This window comes from Lepidochelys olivacea (assembly GCF_965140295.1).
Source record: "Lepidochelys olivacea isolate rLepOli2 genome assembly, chromosome: 6".
NCBI classification, from domain to species: domain Eukaryota; kingdom Metazoa; phylum Chordata; order Testudines; family Cheloniidae; genus Lepidochelys; species Lepidochelys olivacea.
The window spans coordinates 16,370,092-16,394,494 of NC_140416.1; the positions used below are offsets into that span (position 1 = coordinate 16,370,092).

Here is a 24,403-nt window from a genome sequence, read left to right on the forward strand (position 1 = left end):
TCAGTTCAGCCTGCAAATCACCAGTTTCCATATGTACCTTAGCTAAAGGTGCAAGGACTTTGTAACCTCCCACCAATTCTAATTCTGCCATTTTTCCTGGTAACAAATCCTTCTCCGGGATCAGGTCCTTCCTGACCACAGAAATTTCTGCACCGGTATCTCTCCATCCTCGGAGCACTTTGCCATTAAGCTTAACAGCATGCATATGCTCACAGCTGGGTTGTGTAGAAGAAACCTTTACAAATCCTGTGTGAAAAGAGGCAGCAGCCTGGGATACCTCTGCTCTGAGAGACAGCAGCTTCATGTGTTACCTGCTGCCTGTTTCCACTCAGTCAACGACACTTATTCCTCAGGTGCTCAGTGGACTTACAATGATAGCACCTTCTGGGCTCCTCTGCTTTACTCCTAAATTTAACCCTGTAGGTTTCAGGTGTAATCTGAAACTGTTTCCAAACCAGTTCCTTAAATTTACCAGAGTTTGAAGCATCATCAATAGGCATCTTATTGAATATGTCCAGAGCTCTCCCAGTCTATTTTGCAACTAAAGTGGTCACTTTTTGGTCTTCAGGAATCTCATTGAGAGTGCACAGGAATCTCAAAGGTGATGAAATATTCGGCAATATCACTGGATTCATCATACTGCGGGCATAGTCGTTCCCATGTGTGGATTTTTGTGGAAGTAGAGCCAGCTGCTGAAGGATTTCGTCTCTTCCACTCCATTACAGCCAGTTCATGCTTCTGTGTCTCAATTTAAGCCTGTATTTCTCTGTCTTTTAATTTCAGACCAGCTTTTTGTGCCTCCATTTCATTGTCTTTTAACTCCATAGCTCTTTTGTGAGCAGCTTCCTCCCTGGCTGCCTCTGCCTCCATAGTCCTTCTCTGTGCAGCCTCTTGCCTGGCTGCCTCTGCTTCTTTGAGCCTCATTTGAAACTCGCGGTCCTTTGCCTTCTCTTCTGCTTCCATCTGGCCAGCTCTAGTTTTGTAGCTGCTTCACTGGTAGTTATTTCCCTGCTTTCTTCCCTTGCCCCAAATAAACAAACAGAAAACAACCAGTAACCACTTTGTCTGTTCTCCAGCCACCACACTCAAAACTCACTTAAAATCATCTGGTACAGAAGCTGATTTAAATGATAGGTTACAGACTACAGTTAATAGTTCTGCAATTTCACATTTGAGTTCCTTCAGAACTCTTGGTGAATACCATCTGGTCCTGGTGACTTACTGCTGTTTAATTTATCAGTTTGTTCCAAAACTTCCTCTAATGATACCTCAATCTGGGAAAGTTCCTAGGATCTGTCACCTAAAAAGAATGGCTCATGTTTGGGAATCTCTCTCACATCCTCAGCCATGAAGACCAATGCAAAGAATTCATTTAGTTTTTCTGCAATGGCCTTATCGTCCTTGAGTGCTCCTTTAGCACCTCGATTGTCCAGTGGCCCCACTGATTGTTTAGCAGTTCCATCACTGGAACAGGGAAACTGGTTTTTGGCCCTCAACCTACAGGACGCCTACTTTCACATTTCAATCCTACTGGCTTACAAGTGATTTCTCAGATTCACTCTGGGACATGACCATGACCAGTACAGAGTCCTCCTCTTTGGATTCTCATTGGCCCCAACAGTATTTTCCAAAGTTCTCTGAATAGTAGCTGCTCATTTATGCTTGCAAGGGATAATGGCCTACCCATACCTGGTTGATTGTCTCCTCAGAGCCCGATCACTCTAGGGAGCTTGTTGAGTCATCAACACCATGATACACATGTTTACAGAACTGGGCTTACAGATCAACACCCAGAAGTCAACCCTCATGCCAGTGCAGTGCCTGGAAATCACAGGGACTGACCTGGATGCTCTAAGGCCAAAGCCTTCCTACTTCAACACAGGTTCCTCTCTCTGATTTCACTCATTGACATGACTCAACAAATACCAGCCGGACTCTGCCTCCAACTGTTGGGGCATATAGAGGCGGGCACAGCAGTGACACCACACGCCAGACTTCCAATGCAATACCTACCGTTATGGTTTAGTTTGTTTTACAGACCAAACAGGGACAGGCTGGACAAACCCCTGTCATAGAATCATAGAATATCAGGGTTGGAGGGGACCTCAGGAGGTCATCTAGTCCAACCCCCTGCTCAAAGCAGGACCAATCCCCAATTAAATCATCCCAGCCAGGGCTTTGTCAAGCCTGACCTTAAAAACTTCTAAGGAAGGAGATTCTACCACCTCCCTAGGTAACGCATTCCAGTGTTTCACCACCCTCCTAGTGAAAAAGTTTTTCCTAATATCCAACCTAAACCTCCCCCACTGCAACTTGAGACAATTACTCCTTGTTCTGTCCTCTTCTACCACTGAGAATAGTCTAGAACCATCCGCTTTGGAACCACCTCCCAGGTAGTTGAAAGCAGCCATCAAATTCCCCCTCATTCTTCTCTTCTGCAGACTAAACAATCCCAGTTCCCTCAGCCTCTCCTCATAAGTCATGTGTTTCAGACCCCTAATCATTTTTGTTGCCCTTCGCTGGACACTCTCCAATTTATCCACATCCTTCTTGTTGTGCGGGGCCCAAAACTGGACACAGTACTCCAGATGAGGCCTCACCAATGTCGAATAGAGGGGAACGATCACATCCCTCGATCTGTTGGCTATGCCCCTACTTATACATCCCAAAATGCCATTGGCCTTCTTGGCAACAAGGGCACACTGCTGACTCATATCCAGCTTCTCGTCCACTGTGACCCCTAGGTCCTTTTCTGCAGAACTGCTGCCTAGCCATTCGGTCCCTAGTCTGTAGCTGTGCATTGGGTTCTTCCGTCCTAAGTGCAGGACCCTGCACTTATCCTTGTTGAACCTCAGATTTCTTTTGGCCCAATCCTCTAATTTGTCTAGGTCCCTCTGTATCCTATCCCTGCCCTCCAGGTCCCTCTGTATCCTATTCCTGCCCTCCAGCGTATCTACCACTCCTCCTAGTTTAGTATCATCCGCAAATTTGCTGAGAGTGCAATCCACACCATCCTCCAGATCATTTATGAAGATATTGAACAAAACCGGCCCCAGGACCGATCCTTGGGGTACTCCACTTGATACCGGCTGCCAACTAGACATGGAGCCTGTTGAGCCCAACAATCTAGCCAACTTTCTACCCACCTTATAGTCCATTCATCCAGCCCATACTTCTTTAACTTGCTGACAAGAATACTGTGGGAGACCATGTCGAAAGCTTTGCTAAAGTCAAGAAACAAATACATCCTCTGCTTTCCCTTCATCCACAGAACCAGTAATATCATAGAAGGCGATTAGATTAGTCAGGCATGACCTTCCCTTCGTGAATCCATGCTGACTGTTCCTGATCACTTTCCTCTCGTGTAAGTGCTTCAGGATTGATTCCTTGAGGACCTGCTCCATGATTTTTCCGGGGACTGTCACTCCTTACCAGGATCAAAAACTCCTTCGTCTGGTGGAAGGACCCAGCCAATGTGTGCAAAGGGATCCTCGTTTTGCAGACGTCACCATTGTCACTCCTTACCACTGGCGCATCATTCATAGGGTGGGACACACATTTAAACAGCCTCACAACGCAAAGCAAATGGTCACTTTTGGAGATATGTCTACACTTCCTCTTTGAGTGCTGTCCCTGTGGGCACTCCACTTCAGGTGATGGTGAGTCCCAGTACCGTCGATCCGAGATTTTCTGTAGCAGTGTCTGGTTGGGGTACGCATGCACAGTAGCAGTTTTTCCAACACTGCTGGTGCCTCATCTAGCACACGCACTCCCCACCCCTTCAGTTCCTTCTCAACTGTCCTTGGCTTGAGATGGAGTCCATTAGCAGTGTCACTAAGAATCTAAAAATTAGATAGCCTAGTTATTACCTTTGTTTATTAGTAATTTGTTACTTTAATTAGTATAGTTATAGTTAGCATTAGTTAAACTTTGTTAGCTGTTTAAAATAAACCTTTTGTTTTCCCATCCCCTATTTTTCACAAAAAAGGAATGCCTTAAATATGCCTGGCTCTCCAGGCTTTAAAAGTAGTACTTTGTGTAAGGATGCAATACCAATTTCTGATGGCCACTCCTTATGCAGCCAATGCTTAGGTGAGTCGCACATACCGCAGAAGTATGTTTACTGCGACAGTCTCATAGCTAGAGCAAGGAGAGAGAGGGATATTCTCCTTAAGCTTATTCTAATGGAGAAATCCCTCACTCTTACATTAGACCCCAGACAGCCCGCAACAAGGGACTCCCCAGGTGCATCCTCCACGGACAGACTAAGTGCCAACTCCTCTACAAAATTGAGGAAAAGGGCTAGGTCTCCACCAAGCTGAGAAACATAAAAAAGAAATGGTCTCTGGTGATCTCACTGCCCGCGGTGCCAGCATCCTCAAGAGTGAGCACCTCTGACACACCGGACACCTCTGACACCATCCACTCTGGGACCTCTGCCAGCAGGAGAAAGGAGTCAAGTAGCAGGCATAAAGTGGCCTCCTTCTCCACGGCACTGACTACCCCTATGAAGGGCACGGTACTGCAACCTCAACCTCCTGTGATGGCTCCCCCTCCAGCACCGAGCTTATTGGCGCCAACCATGGAACTGCTAAGACTGGTGCCCATGGCACCGAAGAAGGCAACACACAAAGAGTCAGCACCAGCCTCACTTCCACCCAAGGCGGCAGCGCAGAAGAATACAGCACCGCATACGACAGCACTGATCCCCCTTATGCACTCGTCAGATATGGAAGCATCCTCTGCTCCCAGATCTCCACTGGTTGGCACCTCCTGCTTGCCTGAACCGATGGCACCAGACAAACCAGAATCTCCCAATGCACCACCATTTTTGAATGATGAGGCGAGGACAATGTGGAGGAGGCAGTTCTCATCTGGACAGTCCTCTCCAGCAGGCATGGAACCTCATTATAGACCCAGGGACCTGCCCCCATGGCTCACTAACCCATAGATGTGCCCTCCCTTTCCATTTCCCAGTCAATGGCCACAGTGGGACCTATGGGCAGCCTACAGGTCTCAATTCCACAGACCTCCCAATTCTCACAGTAAACCTATATGCTCTGCAAAGACATCAGTACAGGAGCCCTCTGAGGTGACAGAGGAGGTGGAGAAAGACAGGGGTGAGACCACATGAACACGAAATATCCCCTGATCACAACCCCTCTTCTTCCCCTGACGAGGCAGTAATGCCTCTGCCTCCCACTACTACAGATGACTTTCAGGAGTTATTCCGGCATGTGGCACAGATCCAAAATATTCCTCTTGAGGAGGTACCAGAGACACAACACCAACTCCTCAAGTTCTTATACACTTCGTCTACGACAAAAATAGCTTTGCCCATAAATGACGCTCTGATGGAATCTGCGGAAATTGCATGGCAAACAACTGCCACCATCTCTCCAATCAATAAGTATACGGACAGGAAATACTATGTGCCAAATAAAGGCATGGACTTCCTTTTTGCACACCCACAATGTAACTCCTTAGTGGTGGATATGGTCAACCAACAGCGCAAATATCCTCAATTCAAATCCATGCCACAAGAGACTAGACCTCTTGGGGCGAAAAATTTACTCTTCCACAACTCTTCAATTCCTCACAGCCAGTTACACAGTGTTACTCACTAACTGCAATCACGACAATTATACAAAACTGAATGATTTTGTCCAAGAAATTCTGGAGGAAAAAAAAAGAGACCAATTCTGTGCTGTCATCAATGAGGGACAACTTATTGCTAGAACAACGCTCCAGGCATCCCTTGATGTGGCAGACACAGCAGCATGCACAACGGTGACAACCATTGTCATGCACAGAGCATCCTGATTTCACTCATCTGGTATGCCAAGAGAACTCCAGACCAAGATGGAGGATCTTCCCTCAATAGGAAGAAGTTCTTCTCCACTAAGACGGATGAGATCCTCCATTCTATGAAGGACTCTAGAGCCACACTGAGGACCCTCAGGATCTACACACCCCCTACGAGGAGACACAGATACCAGCCTTATAATTATAACAGAGACAGCACGTCTCAGCGCAAGCAGAGACAATACAACAATCAAAGACAAAGGCACAGACCACAGAAACATTGCCCTACCCAATCTCATGCTGCAACATCCCAAGCACCACTAAACAAAACACTATTTTGAAACATTGGTCAAGGGTCTGACCAACCTTCCCCAGCGCCAACTGAACAAACAATCCAAATCTTGTGTCATCGGCTTCAACCATTTTACCATACGTGGGCCTCTATCACCATGGACCACTGGATTTTAGAGATCCTTCGAACGGGTTATGCCATCCCTTTTAGCTCCATCCCACCTTCCCCCGTCCCTCTTACGGATCCTTCTCACAAGGATCTATTAGGACAAGAACTACATCACCTTCTACAAGTAGAGGCTGTGGAACAAGTTCCACAACACAGAGGGAACAGATTTTATTCCCATTATTTCCTGACTCAAAAGAAAAACGGAGGTTGCTGACCAATACTAGATCTCAGAAAACTCAAAAAATTTGTCCGTAGCCACAGATTCAAAATGGTTACACTGAACTCTGTTATCCCTTCGCTGGAAAAGGGTGACTGGTTCTCAGCCCTCAACCTACAAGATGCGTATTTTCACATTACCATCCATCTCTCTCATAGACGATTCCTACGATTCACAGTGGGACAAGATCACTTCCAGTACAGAGTACTGCCATTCAGACTGTTGACAGCTCCAAGTGTCTTTACCAAAACCCTAGTGGTGGGAGCTGCTCATTTGTGCAGACAGGGAATATTGATATTCCCATACTTAGACAATTGCCCTACCCTGACAGAAACATCTCTCCCTTTCACTTCCTAAGACTACAAATCAACACAAATCCATCCTAATTCCAGTACATCAATTGGACTTCATAGGAGTGCACCTGGACTCAGTGGAGGCCAAAGCATCACTGCCAATGCCCATGGGTGGCGTGTATCATAGACTGGGGGAGGCTATGCCTCCCCAAACTGCCTGGCATGGCCCCACCCATGCTCTGCCCAGAAGGTCCCCTCCTGCTTGCCTTTCCCCCTTATCCCCAGCCCAGGCAAACTGCTTGCTCATTTTCATGGAAGTGGGCTAGGGATGGGGGGGGACTTGGGGTGGCTGGGGCTGCCCAGAACTGGAGGCTGTGCTGCCTGGGGCTCAGGAGGCTGCTGGTGCTGCAGTGTCCACCCTGTGCTTGGGGGCACTGAGAGCCGCGTGCTGCTCACCTATCCAGCACTCTGGGGCTGGGGGCTGTGCACCACCTGCCCTCCTGGCATGCTGGAGGAGGGGGCTGGTGGTTGCAGGGAGAAGGGGCTCTGGCAGGGCCTTGGGTAGGAGGGGTGGCACCTTGGGCCGGGGCTAGCCTCCTCAAGCTAGCAGGTCACCCGCTGCCCATGCGGATGCCCCGATTCACAGCAATGATCTCCCTCATATCAGTGGTCGCAGACAGCGCATGGGTGTCTTCATACACCTGCCTACAATTTTTGGGACATATGACGGACACCACTTTCATTGTAAAAATGTGCCAGAGTACATATATGCTGCCTTCAAGGATGGCCGAGCTTGGTGTATATTCCACGAAAGCACAGCCTAAACAAACCCCAAACACCAACCCCAGAGTTCTACATTCACTAAGATGGTGGACAAACCCAATAAATATTTGCTCGGGCATCCTGTTTCATCAGGATCCACCATCCATACAAATCACAACAGATGCCTCACTGATTGGACGGGGAACTCACCTAAACCAACATACAATCCAAGGCAAGTGGTCCCCCACAGAAACACATTTACACATCAACCTACTTGAATTACACTCGGTCCTACATGCCTACATTTCCTCCCTCTTATACGAGGCAAAACGATAAGGGTCCCAACAGACAACATTGTGAGCATGTTCTATATAAACAGATAGGGTGGAGCACGTTCCCACTCCTTATGCACAGAGGCCTTAAAACTATGAACTAGTGCATAAAACACAACAACATCACTATTGCAGCAGCATACCTCCCAGGTCGACTGAACATGATGGCGGACACGTTAAGCAGAGAGTTTTCCCAAGAGCACGAATGGGAACTTGATGATGAAATAACACATTTTTCACATGTGGGGATCCCCACACAGATTGGTTCGCGACCTTAGTAAACAAGAAATGCCCAAAGTTTTATTCACGAGCAGGACTAGGGGACAATCCCTAAGGGATGCTTTTCTTATCAAATGGAATGCTCTTCTCCTATATACATTCCCACTGATACCTCCAATCTCCAGAGTAATACACAAAATACAAACCGACAGGGCCAAAATAATACTCATAATACTGACATGGCCCAGACAGACATGGTTCTCTTATCTGCACACCATTCACTCTCCCGCACCTACAGAATCTTCTCTCTCAGGACAATGGTCAAGTCCTCCATCTGGACCTGGAGAAACTTCACCCGACGGCATGGCTCCTTCATGGCTCCACCACGACAAACTAACCTGCTCAGAACAAGTAAAACAAGTGTTAATAAACAGCGGGAACCACACACAACACTTACGTCCAAAAATGGAAAAGATTCTTCCTATGGTGCCAGAACAAATACATATCTGCAAGCCAGGCACCACTTCCACTAATCCTGAAATATTTATTATCTCTAAAGAACTCAGGGCTTGCTACGAGCTTGCTTAGAGTTCATCTCGCCACCATCATGGCCTTCCATCAGCAGGTAGATGGGACATCTATATTCACTCACCCTATTACTAAATGATTTCACAAAACATATACCCAGATGTCCAAGAACCCATGCCAGCATGGGACTTAAATCTGGTGCTCAGAAGTCTAACCAACCCCATGCTCATTATTTTACTTATCTATGAAAGTGGCATTCCTGGTCACCATTATATCGGCGTGAAGAGTCAGCGAGATAGGGGCTCTCATGACTTACCCCCATACATAATATTCTTCAAGGATAAAGTGACACTTAGAACACATCCTAAGTTTATTCCCAAAAATATCGTCCTCGTTCCACCTCAACCAACCAATTCACTTACCTACATTTCATCCGAAACCATACATTAACGCTCAAGAAGCAGTCCTGCACACATTGGACGTGCAGTGCACCTTTGCATTTTATCTGGACAGAGTGAAGGCCTTCTGAAAATCACCTTGACTTTTTGTGTCAACAACAGAATGATCAAAGGGCTCTGCCATATCTACACAAAGATTATCTAAAGGGATATCCAGCAGTATCCATATGTGCTATTCACTGTACAACACTGAAGCCCCTGTGGACATCAGAATGCAATCAACAAGAGCTTTATCTACCTCCATGGCATTCCTACACAATGTGCCCATTCTAGACATCTGCAGGGCGACCACCTGGGCCTCTTAGCACACATTCACAAACCACAATGCAATTACTCTTGGTTCAAGGTCAGACACAAGATTAGGCCTCACTCCACTAGCCTCAGCAACAAACTCAACTCCAAAGTCCCTTCCACCCTCATGAGGGCACTGCTCTACATTCACCTGAAGTGGAGCACCCCAGGGACAGCACTCGAAGAAGAGGAGAAGGTTACTCACCTTGTGCAGTAACTGAGGGTCTTCTTTGAGAGCTTGTTCATGTTGATTCCATTCTAGGTGTGCATACCCCTTGCGTGCCCAAGTAGGTGTTAAGTGCAGTTAGAAGTTAGAGTCCCATCGGGAACTTCACCCCAGGTGGGGCATGCTCTGGTCTCCAGGGGTTAAACCCTGCTTGGACTGCAACAGGCCTATGCCTGTTAGTGAACCGCGCAGCAGTTGCCTCAAGTGTTTGGCAGAATCACATGTGAAGGACAAGTGTTTTCTCTGTAAAAACCTAGGACCCAGAAAGAGTGCAATATCCGTTTGAGGGGTCTCCTCATGGAGGCTGTCCTCCAACCGGCTTCTGAGCCGTCCCAGCCGAACTCTACCCCTAATATCTCAGCCTCGGTGTGTAGCACACCCCTGGCACTGTAGACTGGTGACATGGGTGTAGCGAGGTTGAGATTCACCGGCATAGCACCTCCTGCTGGTCATCTCAGGAATTAGCTCTTCAGCATACAGAGCACCTCCTACTGGCCAGTGTCTCACCTGCCACTGGCTCCATGTCCCTCCTGGACCCCGAAGCCCTTTACCTTGGGGTGCTACCCCAGCAGTACCCCACAATCTGGGTCTCCCCTTCCAGGGAAACCCCCAACCCTCTATCCCCACCTTACCTCAGTGGCTACTGCCAGTCATCATCTAGCCCCTGCTCACTAGGGCAGAGTGCAGTTTGTAAACCACTCATCATTGGCAAGGAGGTAGAACCTGCTGCCTTTGCCTATTCCCAGGTTGTATCTCTGCAGCCCCAGTACCTTTGTAGGCCTTCACCAAGACCTGCAGCCTGGGGGTTTACCGGGCTGGAGCTCCCCAGCTCCTCTTGTCCTTTTCCCCAGCACTTCTCTGCTTCGGTACCTTGTTCCCAGGCAGCTAGCCCGTCACCTCCAGGGCTGGAGGAAGACTTCTTCAGCTCCTGGCCCCCAAGCCCTCTTATCAGGGCCAGCTGGGCCCTGATTGAGCTGGCCACAGCTATGGCTGCTTCCCCAATCAGCCTAGCTTTTCCCAGCTACAGCCCTCTCCAGGGCTGCTTTTAACCCCTCTTCTCCAGGAATGAGGCAGCTGCCCCACTACAATGGGCATCAGTCCACACTTTCGCAGAGCACTATACCATCACTAGAGACTTTGCCTCTGATGTCATCTTTGGCTCCACAGTACTGTTATCTTAAGTCACCCAACTCCGAAGTCCCAGCCCTCCAAAAGGGGTACTGCTTGGGAGTCATCTACAGTGGAGCACCCATAGGGACACTACTCAAAAAAGAAGTAGTTCTCACCTTGAGTAGTAACGATGGTTCTTCGAGATGTGCCCCCCCCATGGGTGCTCTACAACCCACCCTCCTCCCCTCTACTTTAGAGTTCTTGTTATGACTCTGTGGTAGAGAAGGAACTGAGGATGGTTAGTCCACACGCGCTGGCTAGCCTCCTGGCACAGAATGAGGAGAGACCATGCATGTGTGGGCCCAATCTCCGATCAGCAGTGCAGGGACACAGACAACCTATAGTGGAGCACCCCTAAGGAGACGCATCTTGAAGAACCACTGTTGCTGCACAAGATGAGTAACTTCTTTTCTTCCAGCCTTACCCAAATATCAGCTCAAAAAGTGTACACTAACTGCCAGCAACAATATGCATATCTTCAGCAATTATTAGACTAATAAAATACATATATGAAGTTCTAGTAAGATATAATCTTCAAACTAAAATGGTTATTTAAACTGCAGCCTGCAAAAGCAACTAATTGCCTCAAAAGTACTATCTATACCTTTGTGAAGAACCAAATGACTCTAAAAATAATCAAGCTTCTCTTTCAAAACAATTATTTTCCCAGCAGATGTGCACTATATGAAAAGCAGAGGAACAATAAAGCAGATAGCTATGGGACTTATTCCCCTTAGCAGGAGTACCAGCTGGAGTGCTATTAATCTCTCATCTAACACATTTGACACTTACTGATAGAAAATTTCATATTTTAAAATGTCATCTTCAGTGCCACTAAGTCTGTGATTAATATACAAACATCTATGTACTGTGAATTTACGTCTTGCCCTTGGTAGCTTTCTGAGAATGTATCTTGGGCACATTTGTTCTCTCTTCCTGCTTCTGCAGGGGCTCTTTCTGGAAGTTTTGTCATGAGCACAAAACTTCTGATTTAAGAGTTGATATTTCAAAGTGCTCTCAAAACCATATACATACTCAAATTTTACTTTAGAAGTTGTCAAGGAAAATAGCATTAATTAAATAGAGGGAAGATTCAGAATTAAGATAATATGATCATGCTGCATGTTTCCTAAACAATGGTAGTGAGTGTAGAAACCAAGTAGCTGTGATCATCCATGTCGGCATAATGGGTGATTGAGTGTAACGCCGACAGACCCTGGTTGTTGGTGGGCAGGATTGAACCTGGGGCATCTGGAGCTTAGTACATGAGCCTCTACAGCAGGGTGGGCAAACTACGGCCCGCAGGACCCTCCTGCCTGGCCCCTGAGGCTAGCCCGCAGCCCCTCTCGCACTGTCTCTCCTCCCCTGCAGCCTCAGCTCACTGCACAACTGGCGCAATGCTCTGGGCGGCGCAGTGGGGCTGGAAGCTCTTAGGGCAGCACAGCTGCAGAGCCCAGCCTGACCCAGTGCTCTGTGCTGCGCAGTAAGGGGGCAGGGAGCAGGGTGGGTTGGATAGAGGGCAGGGGAGTTTGGGGGGGTGGTCAGGGGGTGGGGGGATGGATAGGGGTTGGGGCGGTCAGAGGGTGGGGAAGAGGGGGGTTGAATGGGAGCAGGGGATCCCAGGGGGGCAGTCAGGAAGGAAGGGGGGTTGGATGGGGCAGGAGTCCCAGGGGGGCCATCAGGGAACGGGGGGGTTGGATGGGGCATGAATCCCGGAATGGGGGCTGTCAGGGGGGGAGAAGTGGGAGGGGGAGATAGGGGGCAGGGGCCAGATCACGCCCCCCCCCCTCCCTTAAGCGGCCCTCCATATAATTTTCGAAACCCGATTCGGCCCTCAGGCCAAAAAGTTTGCCTGCCCCTGTTCTACAGCATGAGCTAAAGCCACCTGGCTGTTAGCCAAGGCTGTAGAGCAGACTTATTTTATCTCTTTCGCTAAGTGGTCTCAGTGCCACTAGATGGGACAGAACACCACACCTAGGAGATGTGTGGGTTACATGAGCATCAGAGAAAAACTGGCATTATAGAGAGACCTATTCAAAGGACTGGCATTAGGTTGACATTGACTAATGTAGTGCCCGGATACTGTTGTCAGTCAAAACAGTAACATATTCATCATGAAAATAAACATAGAAAACAAATTTCAGCCTACATAAACCAAGGGATCATGTTTGTCAACTTCACCTCTGTAGTTGTAGGGTAGAGGGTGAGAAAACCTGGATTTGTGCTGGAAATGGCCCACCTGATGATCACTTTAGATAAGCTATTACCAGCAGGACAGTGGGGTGGGAGGAGGTATTGTTTCATATTCTCTGTGTATATATAAAGTCTGCTGCAGTTTCCACGGTATGCATCCGATGAAGTGAGCTGTAGCTCACGAAAGCTCATGCTCAAATAAATTGGTTAGTCTCTAAGGTGCCACAAGTACTCCTTTTCTTTTTCCTTCATTTTAGTATTTCTAAAATTCCTCATGTAAAATAAACAGTTGGTGGAAAACCCAGTCAAATTAAGGCCCACTCTTTTAAAAAAAAAAAAGAGTAAGAATTTCTGAAATTTAAAAATTAATTTTAACACTCATGTAGTAATTTGATTGAGTCAATGTGATGGTGATCATGAAACTGCCTCAAAGCATCAGCTCTTTTTCATGTGCTGTCATATTTTTGAGTAATGATAATTGAACAATGACTTTTTGCACTTTGGAAATTAATTTATGAAGTCTTTGAAAGTCATTCAGCTGTGTTCAGAAATGTCCACCCCCTCCTCGTGCAAATTTATGTTAAAAATAAATACCTATGACATAAACAAACAGATCTGTACTTAATGAGAGAGCAACAAATAAGTTCTAACTGCTTTTATATTTTTGCTCTAGAGACCCTTAGTCTCATTTTTGCTGTACATTGTCACAGGATTTTTTTTGCATTGCTACCCCCTAATGGTCATGATGTCTTGGCTTTAACTCTAATGCTGGTAATTTTGTCTCCCACTCTACACAGATTTCAGATAAAAAGCACACAATAGCTTTTGTTCACTTTAGTAGAGAAAATAAAATAGTAGTAAAATAATGCTAAAATTGCTGTCAGACTTTCATCACCTAAATTTTCTTTTAGCTTGCTGGAGTCTTTTTTTCTCAGTTTTTCTGAATGCTAATAATAAAGAGGCTTATGATTAATTTGCGGATAGAGTAACCTTTTTCCAAATGCACCCTACTCAATAAATGAACAAGCTGCTTACAGTAATTAAAGTAATGTCATCCTGTGCTCAAATTGCTTGTGCTAATACGGCTAATTGACAACAGCAAGCATTAACTGTGATTAGTCATATGCATCTAATGTCATCACCAGTGCCTATAATTTTCTACATAGAGGGAATTTCACATCTGTTTAAAATCATTTGTCTGCTGTCTGCATTGGTGTTCTTTCTTATAATATTCTATAAAAGATTCTTCTAATCATCTGCTGTACATAAAAGTTGGTCTTTTTCAAACATGTGAAGTGCTAGATGTTGGGGAATAGCATACCACCTACGTTATTCTTAAATATCTGTGTTTATATTTAATTAATAAATTTGAGTTTCCACCATATTGCATTCATCAAAATCTCTTTATGCCAGTTCCCTATTCTACAGGATGTAGATTATTTACAACAGAACAGTCCACTGATGGAATTAATCAACAGGAGGTATTTCATGGAAAAACAGATGGGCCAAAAAGTTCGGTTTTGTAGGAATTTGATAGGTATTTCTTTTTGAAATCCAGAAAGAAATACTTCTCAGGGGGACATATGTTCTAAGGTTTTACATGATACCCATTGTTAGTAAATTTTTTTTTCTGTAAGTGGTACAATATTCATTTTAGAGTAGAAGCAAATGTCAGAAAAAAGCAGGCGGCTGCCAAACGACATTATAAGGGAGCATTACACACTTTAAACGAGCATGTTCTCTAATTGATCAGCAATGTAACAACGAAGCAACATTAACCGGGACGACTTTAAGTGAGGAGTTACTGTACTCCAGTTGAGGCCTAATCAGCGTGGAGTAGAGGGAAGGAACTGCTTCTCACGTCTTGCTTACAACACTCCTGCTAATACATCCCAGAATGATGTGTGCTTTTTTTTTTTTTTTTTTTGCAACAGTGCTATGCTGTTGACTCACATTTAGCTTGTGGTCCAGTATGACCCCCAGAACCCTTTCCACAGTACTCCTTCCTAGGCAGTCATTTCCCATTTTGTATGTGTGCAACTGATTGTTCCTTCCTAAGTGAAGTACTTTGCATTTTCCTTATTGAATTTCATCCTATTTACTTCAGACCATTTCTTCAGTTTATTCAGATCATTTTGGATTTTAATCCTACCCTCAAAAGCACTTGCAACCCCTCCCAGCTTGGTATCGTCCACAAACTTTATAACTGTACTCTCTATGCCATTATCTAAATCACTGATGAAGATATTGAACAGAACTGGACCCAGAACTGATCCCTGCTTGATCCCACTCGATATGCCTTTCCAGCATGACTGAACCACTAACTACTCTCTGGGAACAGTTTTCCAACCAGTTATGCACCCACCTTATAGTAGCTCCATCTAGGTTGCATTTCCCTAGTTTGTTTATGATTTAAAACATCTAACTTGTCTAAATAATTTTTAACTTGTTCTTTCCCTATTTTAGCCTCTGATCCTACCTCATTTTAACTGGCATTCACTATTTTAGACGTCCAATCACCACCAACATAAATAAGAGGCCATTCCAAAAGATAGAGGTTTGAATACCAGTGTGAATATTTTTAATTGAATTTGTAGCAAAGAAGGTAGTCAATGAAGACATTTATATAATGGGGGGGTCATATAGAAAAGTTAAAACTCTAAAATATCAAGGAAACCAGGTGTTTATTTGTAACTTTGATAGAGGAGGCCTTTACAATAAAGTAGCCTTGAAAGAACCAGGGCATGAATGAGTATTTTGGATGTATTAGAACCTTCACTTTTATTAATCTTGGGTGTTACGTATAACAATAATAGGTAAAACATTTTCAGACACGTAAATTTTAAGTTGATATTTAAAAACCATAGGTTGGTTTTGGCAGGAAACACTGTGAGGAAGCAGGCACAATGCTTTTGACCCATGGTGGTTCTCTAAGTGGCTCTTTACTTTCCCATTCACAGGATCTACCAACAGTGCAGTTTGGAGCAGTGGAAACATCTAGAAAGCAGTGCTTTTTGGAGCACTCTTGTGTCTGCTCCTTGAGTCCCCAAACACTAAGGGTATGTATATATTGCAATTAGGCACCCGTGGCTGGCCTATGCCAGCTGACTCAGGCTCACAGGGCTTGGGTTGTGGGACTAATTGCAGTGTAGATGTTCTGGCTAGGGTTGCCAGTTTTGGTTGGATGTATTCCTGTAGGTTTCATCAGGACATAATCTTTAATCCTGGAGACTCCAGAACAATCCCAGGGCGTTGGCACCCTAGTTGCAGCACAAGCTCTGGGACTCTCCCACCTTGGTCCTAGAGTCTGGGCTCCAGCTAGGATGGCCAGATGTCCCGATTTTATAGGGACAGTCCCAATTTTTGGGACTTTTTCTTATATAAGCTCCTATTACCTTCCACCCCTTGTCCCAGTTTTTCACATTTGCTGTCTGGTCACCCTCGCTCCAGCCCCAGCCTGGACATCTACACTGCAATTAAACAGCCCCACAGCCCAAGCCCCATGAGCCCAAGTCAGCTAGCATGGGCCAGCTGTGGGTTTTTAATTACACTGTAGACAGACCCTCAGAGACAAAGGTTATAAAAGGGGATGGAGCATGCCAAATGCCTCAATTCCTTCCAGCTACAGTTGTTTGTGTACAAAGAACCTTATTCAAGTTGCTTGACCCTGGTTTTTCTGAATGATTGTTCCCAGTGCCTTAGTGTTTCGTAATTTCTTTACTTTTTAATTAGTTTTAGTTCATTTTTAATTTAATTTTTCAGCTAGTTACAATTCTGGAGCCTTTTGGGCTCCCCTCATTCTGATGCCAGTTCATGGATCTGCTGCAGAATCCTAAGAAATCAGGATTCTAAAGCTGTTCCTCCTTCCCCACAGCATGTTTTGCTTTGGACGTCCATACTAAGTAAGCATCTGGCTTACCTTGCAGAAGAGCACTTGCCAAAAATCAAGTCCATATTCATAGGTTACAAGGTGAGAAGGGACCAGTGTGATCATCTAGTCTGACCTCCTGTATAACACAGGCCACACATCTTCTCCAAAATAATTCCTAAAGCATGTCTTTTAGAAAAACATCTAATCTTGATTTAAAAATTGTCAGTGATGGAGAATCCACCATGACCCTTAGTAAATTGTTCCATTGATTAATTACTTTCGCTGTCAGTAATTTACATCTTTTTTTCCATCTGAATTTGTCTCGCTTCAAATTCCATCCATTTAATTGTTTTATACCTTTATCTCCTATATCTAAGAGCCCATTATTAAATATTTGTTCCCTATCTATATATGTATAGAGACTGTAATCAAGTCATCCTTAAGCTTTCCTTTGTTAAATAGATTGAGCTCTTTGAATCACTATAAGGCATTTTTTCTAATCTTTTAATCATTCTCGTGGCTCATCTCTGAATCCTCTCCAGTTTTTCAACGTCATTCTTGAATTGTGGGCATCAGAGCACAGCTGTGGGCATCTGGGCACAATATTTCAGCAGTGGTGGCACTGGTGCCAAATACATAGGTAAAATAACCTCTCTATTCCTACTCAAAATTCCCCTGTTTATGCAGCCCAGATTTGCATTAGCTCTTTTAGCCACAGCATCACATTGGATCTCATGTTCAGTTGATTATCCACCATGAGCCCCAAATCTTTTTCAGAGTCACTGCTTCCCAGGATAAAGTCCCCCACCCTGTAAGAATGGCCTACATTCTTTGTTCCTGGGTGTATATGTTACATTTAACTATATTAAAACTCACATTGTTTGCTTGTGCCCAGTTTCTCAAGTGGTCAAGATTGCTCATAATCAGTAACTAGTCCTCTTTATTATCTACCAGTCCCACAATTATTGTGTCATCTGCAGACTTTATCAGTGATGATTTTATGTTTTCTTCCAGGTCATTGATTAAAAATATTAAATAGCATAGGATCGAGAACCTATCCCTGTGGAACCCTATTGGAAACACACCCGCTTGATGATGATTCCCCATTTACAGTTACATTTCGAGACCTATTTTTAAGTCATTTTTTAAAGTCAATTAACTTGTGCCCTGTTACTTTTATTTCATTGTCATTTTTAATCAAAAAGTCATGTGCTACTAGAATCATAGAATCATCGAATCATAGAATATCAGGGTTGGAAGGGACCTCAGGAGGTCATCTAGTCCAAACCCCTGCTCAAAGCAGGACCAATCCCCAATTAAATCATCCCAGCCAGGGCTTTGTCAAGCCTGACCTTACAAACTTCTAAGGAAGGAGATTCTACCACCTCCCTAGGTAACACATTCCAGTGTTTCACCACCCTCCTAGTGAAAAAGTTTTTCCTAATATCCAACCTAAACCTCCCCCTCTGCAACTTGAGACCATTACTCCTTGTCCTGTCCTCTTCTACCACTGAGAATAGTCTAGAACCATCCTCTTTGGAAGTTGAAAGCAGCTATCAAATCCCCCCTCATTCTTCTCTTGTGCCGACTAAACAATCCCAGTTCCCTCAGCCTCTCCTCATAAGTCATGTGTTTCAGACCCCTAATCATTTTTGTTGCCCTTCGCTGGACTTTCTCCAATTTATCCACATCCTTCTTGTAGTGTGGGGCCCAAAACTGGACACAGTACTCCAGATGAGGCCTCACCAATGACGAATAGAGGGGGATGATCACATCCCTCGATCTGCTCACTATGCCCCTACTTATACATCCCAAAATGCCATTGGCCTTTTTGGCAACAAGGGCACATTGCTGACTCATATCCAGCTTCTCGTCCACTGTGACCCCTAGGTCCTTTTCCACAGAACTGCTGCCTAGCCATTCGGTCCCTAGTCTGTAGCTGTGCATTGGGGTCTTCCGTCCTAAGTGCAGGACCCTGCACTTATCCTTATTGAACCTCATCAGATTTCTTTTGGCCCAATCCTCCAATTTGTCTAGGTCCCTCTGTATCCTATCCCTGCCCTCCAGCGTATCTACCACTCCTCCCAGTTTAGTATCATCCGCAAATTTGCTGAGAGTGCAAACCACACCATCCTCCAGATCATTTATGAAGATATTGAACAAAACCGGCCCCAGGATCGACCCCTGGGGCACTCCACTAAGTCAAATATCTTGCAAAAGTCTAAGTATATTATATCAACACTATTATCTTCATCAACGAAACCTGTAATCTCATCAAAAAAGATAGTTAGTTTGACAGGATCTATTTTCCATAAACCCATGTTGATTTGTATTAATTACATTACCTTCCTTTAATTCTTTATTAATAAAGTCCCGTATCAGCCACTCCATTATCTTGCCCAAGAATTATGTCAGGCTGACAGACCAATGATAATGTGGGTCATCCTGTTTACCCTTTTTAAAAATTAACACAACATTAGCTTTCTTCCAGCCTTCTAGAACTTCAGTGCTCCAAGACTTATTGAAAATCTACATTAAGGTCCAATGAGCTCATGAGCCAGCTCTTTTAAAACTCTTCGATGCAAGTTAGCTGGACCAGCTGATTTAAATATGTCCAACTTTTAGTAACTTCCTGATTAACATCCTCCTGAGATACTAGTGGAATGAAAAAAGTGTTATCATAACATGATGAGACTATATCATCTGTTTTTCCCCAAATTCTGAACATGCTTCAGGTTTGAGACAATATTTATTGAACACTTCTGCCTTTTCTCCATTATTATTGATAATTCTACCATTTCCACTTAGTAATGTACCAATATCATTGTCAGGATTCTTTTTGTTCCTAATATATTTTTAAAAGGCCATATTGTCCTTGACTCTGCTGGCCATAGATTTCTCCTTTTGTCCCTTTTCTTCACGGATTAGTGTTCTACAATTCCTAACTTCTGATTTATGTTCATTATCAACTTCACCTTTCTTGCATTTGTTAGCTTATTTTTAACAGCTGTCTTCACTTCTCCACTAAACCTGGTCAATTTTTTAACCAGCACAGCCTTCTTCCGCAGTTGTGGAATTGTGGCTTTTTGGGAATCTAGTAAGGTGTTCTTAAATTATTCCTAAATATCATTCAAATTTTTCTGATTACATTCTTCCTCCCACATGATTTAACTCATAATTGTTTTCAGCTTTGTGAAATTTACTGTATTAAAGCACCAAGTATATATATTACTGGTCTGGACTTTATTCTGCCTGAATATGATAAATGTGACCAAGTCATGATCACTTGTACCTAACCTACCTTTAATGTTTAGTTCTATGATTATTCCTCTTTATCTGTTAGAAGGACTAATAAAGAATTCCCCTATGTTGGCTACAGCACTTTTTGAGTTAGGAAATTGTCATCTACAATGTTTAGAAATTCCACAGATATTTTAGTACTGGCAGTTTACTTTAGCTATCTAAAAGCAACCAGATGAATCCTTCTGGCTCTCCTAGAAGGCAGATAGAACAACAAACCAAATGCCTCCTGACAATGTTCCCTCTAATTTTTTACACTGATGTGTGAAATAAATATTATGTGCATCAATATGGAGGTGATTTGTGGTAGGGGTAGGGCTGAGGGGTTTGGAATGTGTGGGGGGGGTCAGGACTGGGGCAGAGGGTTTGGTGGGGGGGGAGATGAAGGCTCTGGCTGGGGGTGTGGGCTTTGGGGTGGGGCCAGGGATGAGGGACTTGAGGTGCAGGCAGAGTATCAAAGACATTTGGCTAGAGAACTCTCACACGAGGCAATGTAGTTACTCAGAGCATATTTGATGCTTCCAGCATCCAGAATAGTATCCTCAGCTCTCTCTCTCTCTGAGGCACCACTCCTGGCTAAGATCTTTTGACCTCCCCTCTGAAATCTGTTTAAGGAGAAATTCAAGGACACTAGCTCAACAGCCGGGTCTTTGTATATTTCACAGTTTCCCAGAAGGAGCTACAGTGTTTCAACCTTCAGGTTTGAGACAACAATACTCAACCCACTTACCCTTCACAGAATAGGCAATTTCAATAACAGTCACAAACCAACAGAAGAGAAAGGCTTTTAGGCCATAATCCACACACAGACCACTTGAAGCCACAGATTTGTTGGAATGTTCAGGAGTCCACATCCAATTGTACCTACTGTGTACCCTTCCCTTAAGGTCGGAGATGACTTAGCAAATATTGGAGATACATGGATCAGCATAACATCTGATCTGTGGTTCTTAGAGATAATTTCTCTAGACTATGTGCCATTTAATTTTCTTCATGCTCTCTGCTCAATTCATCTGCCTCCTTCCCTTTTCAGGGACCTTTCTCATGAGAATTTGTTAAGAGTTGAAGTTAAATCACTCCTCCAGCTGGGGGACAATAGAAAAAGCTTCTGTGGAATTTCAGGGAAAATGTTTCTAGATATTTCCTCATTTCTCACCCACCTCCAAAATAGAGGGCTTTGTCCAGTTCTGAATCTCAGAAAATTCAATTTCTGCATGATCACCACTCTACCATCTGTGGTGCCTTACCTTTCCTTTCATGGCTGGTTTGGGGCACTTGAGCTAAGGGATACTTATTTTCATTTTGGTATCAGATATTCCTACAGAAAGTATTTGCAATTAATGATTGGACAAGATCACTGCCAATACAAAGTTCTCTCATTAGGCTTTTCCATGGCACCTTGGATACGCAAAATGCCACTCTGAAGAAGCAGCTCATCTAAGGAGGCAGGGCATCCATGTCTATCTGTACTTACACAATCACCTGAAAAGAGTATTGTTAATGGCAACTCTCTCAGAGGCCATGGAAGTAACATGTAGGCTGTTCCAAAGCTGGGGACTGAGCAGCTGAGAAAAGTTGCACTCCACCTCCACCCAAAATATAACTTATTTGGGTAGTTCTAGAATATATTTAAGGAAAGGTTTTTCCTAATAAAAGAGATAATACTTGTCTCAGCAAGTTCTATTCTTCCTCAGTCTGATGGGACTCACACCATCAACAACCTATGTAACCCCAATTTACAATGTTGAGAATTAGACCACTTCAACTTTGGTTGGCAAGCCATTACAAACTCAGTGTGGACAGCATACACATGAGATTCTACTGCCTAAAGAGATACTCATGCCTTTTACTGGTGGACAAAAAGAAGAAAATGTCATTCAAACCATCCAGCTCTATCTGCTACGTTAACCTCAGACACTTCCAGCCTTGGCTGGGGAGCATGATGCCAGGGATTAATAGCCATTGGAACTTCCGGGAACAGAAGCTTCATGTAAATTTTTTGGAACTGAGACTAGTGAGATGGGCTACTGAGGTTTTTCTTCTCCTAAAATACTGAGTAGAGCAGGTGCTGACACCAATGTTTTATTTGAACAAACAGAGGATATCCACTCAAGCCAATTATATAAGAAAGCCATGAAACTCTGGGAATGTTGCAAACTTCACAAAATCTATCCCATAGCTATTCACCTAGAGAACAAAGACAACATATTACCAGACCCACTGAGCAGGAATCAGTAAGACCAACATGAGTAGTCTCTGAAATGCATTAGTAGACTGGATTTTCTTCCCATAAGGTCATCCAAAGCTAGACATGTTTGCCATGAAGCACATCACCAAATGCCAAAGGTATTTCTCAAGGGCAGGGATGGACAGTACACCCATATCAAATACATTTCTTCTTGAATGGGTAAAAAAGACTTCTTTATGCTTTCCCCCCCAGTTCATCTAAATTCCAGAGTCCTAAAAAAGATTCAACAGGCCCAAATCATAAGTAATATTAATAGCCTACATATGAACCTAGAAACAATGGTTCTCAGATCTACTTCAAATGTCAAAGGGAACTTATGTGACTGTCCTGATCACTCAGAACTCCTCATGCAAAAAAAAAAAGGTCACATCCAGCACCCAGACTCACATTTGTTCCATCTCACAGCCTGGCCCTTCAGACCTTGTCTTCAGTAGAGTTGGACTGTTCAAAAGGTGTGCAGCAATACTCCTGAACTCCCGGAGACAATCCACCTATTCCTGTTATTCACGTAAAAGGAGAAGGTTCTCCTCTTGAGCAGATGACAATATTACGCCATCCACAACTGAATATATATTATACCTAAACTCTCAAGGCTTCTCTGTCTCTTCAGTCAGAGTACAGCTGGCAGCAATTTCTGCCCAGCATACTCCAGTAGAGCAAAAGCCTATTTAGCCACTCTGTGGTCAAAAGGATTTTGAAAGATCACATCAATACTTGACCTTCCATCAGTGAACAGATTCCAATTTGAGATCATATTCTAGTACTCACCCAATTAATAGGGACTCCTTTCAAGCCCATGAGAAAATATTCCATATGTTCTCTGGAATCAATGTTTAATTATTCCTCATCTCACCTTTCTAGGAGAGGGTACTTCTTGCTAAACTTCTATGAGTGGGAATGTGCAGAGGCGACTTGAAGAAGTAATGGAGATTATTCACCAGTAACTGGAGTTCTTTGAGATGGGCTTTGAACATCCACACTCCTCCACCCACTTTCTCTTCTTCCTTAGAAGTCTAGTACATTAACTGATTTTGCGGAGGTAGTGGAAGGAGGTTGGTGCACTGCACCCATGGTTATACCTTCACTTTCTGAGCACTTGGAGGGGAGCTGAGTGCTCCAATGGGCATTGCCTCCTAGAGAATGCCTCTGCAAATTGCAGTGTTAAAAAGCTGATCTGCATTCTAATAACTCCAGAGAAACATAAAAATTTAAGCAGACCTTGCAGGTCATATTTTTCTGGATTTATGGACCAATGTAGGTGTCGGTCATATTGACTTATGTTTGGATTTCACTATTGGTGAAAGGCTATAATTAATATTTAATTTCTGGCCCCTCTCACTTCCTTTTGTTTCGTTGTATTTCTTTTTTCATTTTGAGCTATGTTTTTTTTGTCTCTTTTTTTTTTATTATGTAACAGCTTTATGGTTCCAGTCCCTATTATGGAGTTGATAAAGATGTATATGAACACAGATATCCTACACGGATGCCATATACTGATTACCTGGTCAGTGGAGCAATAATAGGAGAGTTGAACTGCCTAACTAAGCAAGAAATGGAATATACCGTTACCTGTGAAACCGCTGTTCAGGTCAGTGAATATGGCTTTAAGCTTTATCTGTGTCAGAATGTTCTTCTATCTAATAAATCAGACATTTTTACATTGCTATTTATAATAAAATGATTTAGACCAAAATAGCCCATAGCTCCCATTGACTTCCAACTTGGAAAATTTTGGCCCTAACTTTAAGAATTAAAGGCCAAAATGTTCAAACCTGGTTGCTTAAAATTAGTCTCTTAAACAAAAGTGGCCCAATTTTCCGAAGCGCTGAGCCAGTGGTGTTGAAAAGGGATCTCTTGCAGACTTGTTAATGTACACAGGAGAGGTGGGGTCTCCTCCTATGGACCTTGGGGGGTGTGTGTAGAATTAGGCAGTCTCATAGTGTCTAGCCAAGTAATTCCACATAATGGAATTTCTTTTTTTCTCTCTCTTTTCTTACAAAACAACTTAGGAAATTAAATTTAATATATTA

At 44.0% G+C, this 24,403-nt stretch overlaps 1 protein-coding gene across 1 annotated transcript in view; it reads left to right on the forward strand.

Annotated features, from left to right (window-relative positions):
* The window catches only part of LOC311522788 (solute carrier family 9 member C1-like), a gene marked incomplete at its 5' end in the record, with an annotated part of 307,404 nt that overhangs the window by 269,464 nt on the left and 13,537 nt on the right, over positions 1–24,403 (forward strand). Inside the window, one exon of the mRNA XM_084632258.1 lies at positions 23,791–23,961. Coding sequence (XP_084488384.1) covers positions 23,791–23,961 — 171 coding nt within the window. The remainder of the gene's footprint in view (positions 1–23,790; positions 23,962–24,403) is intronic.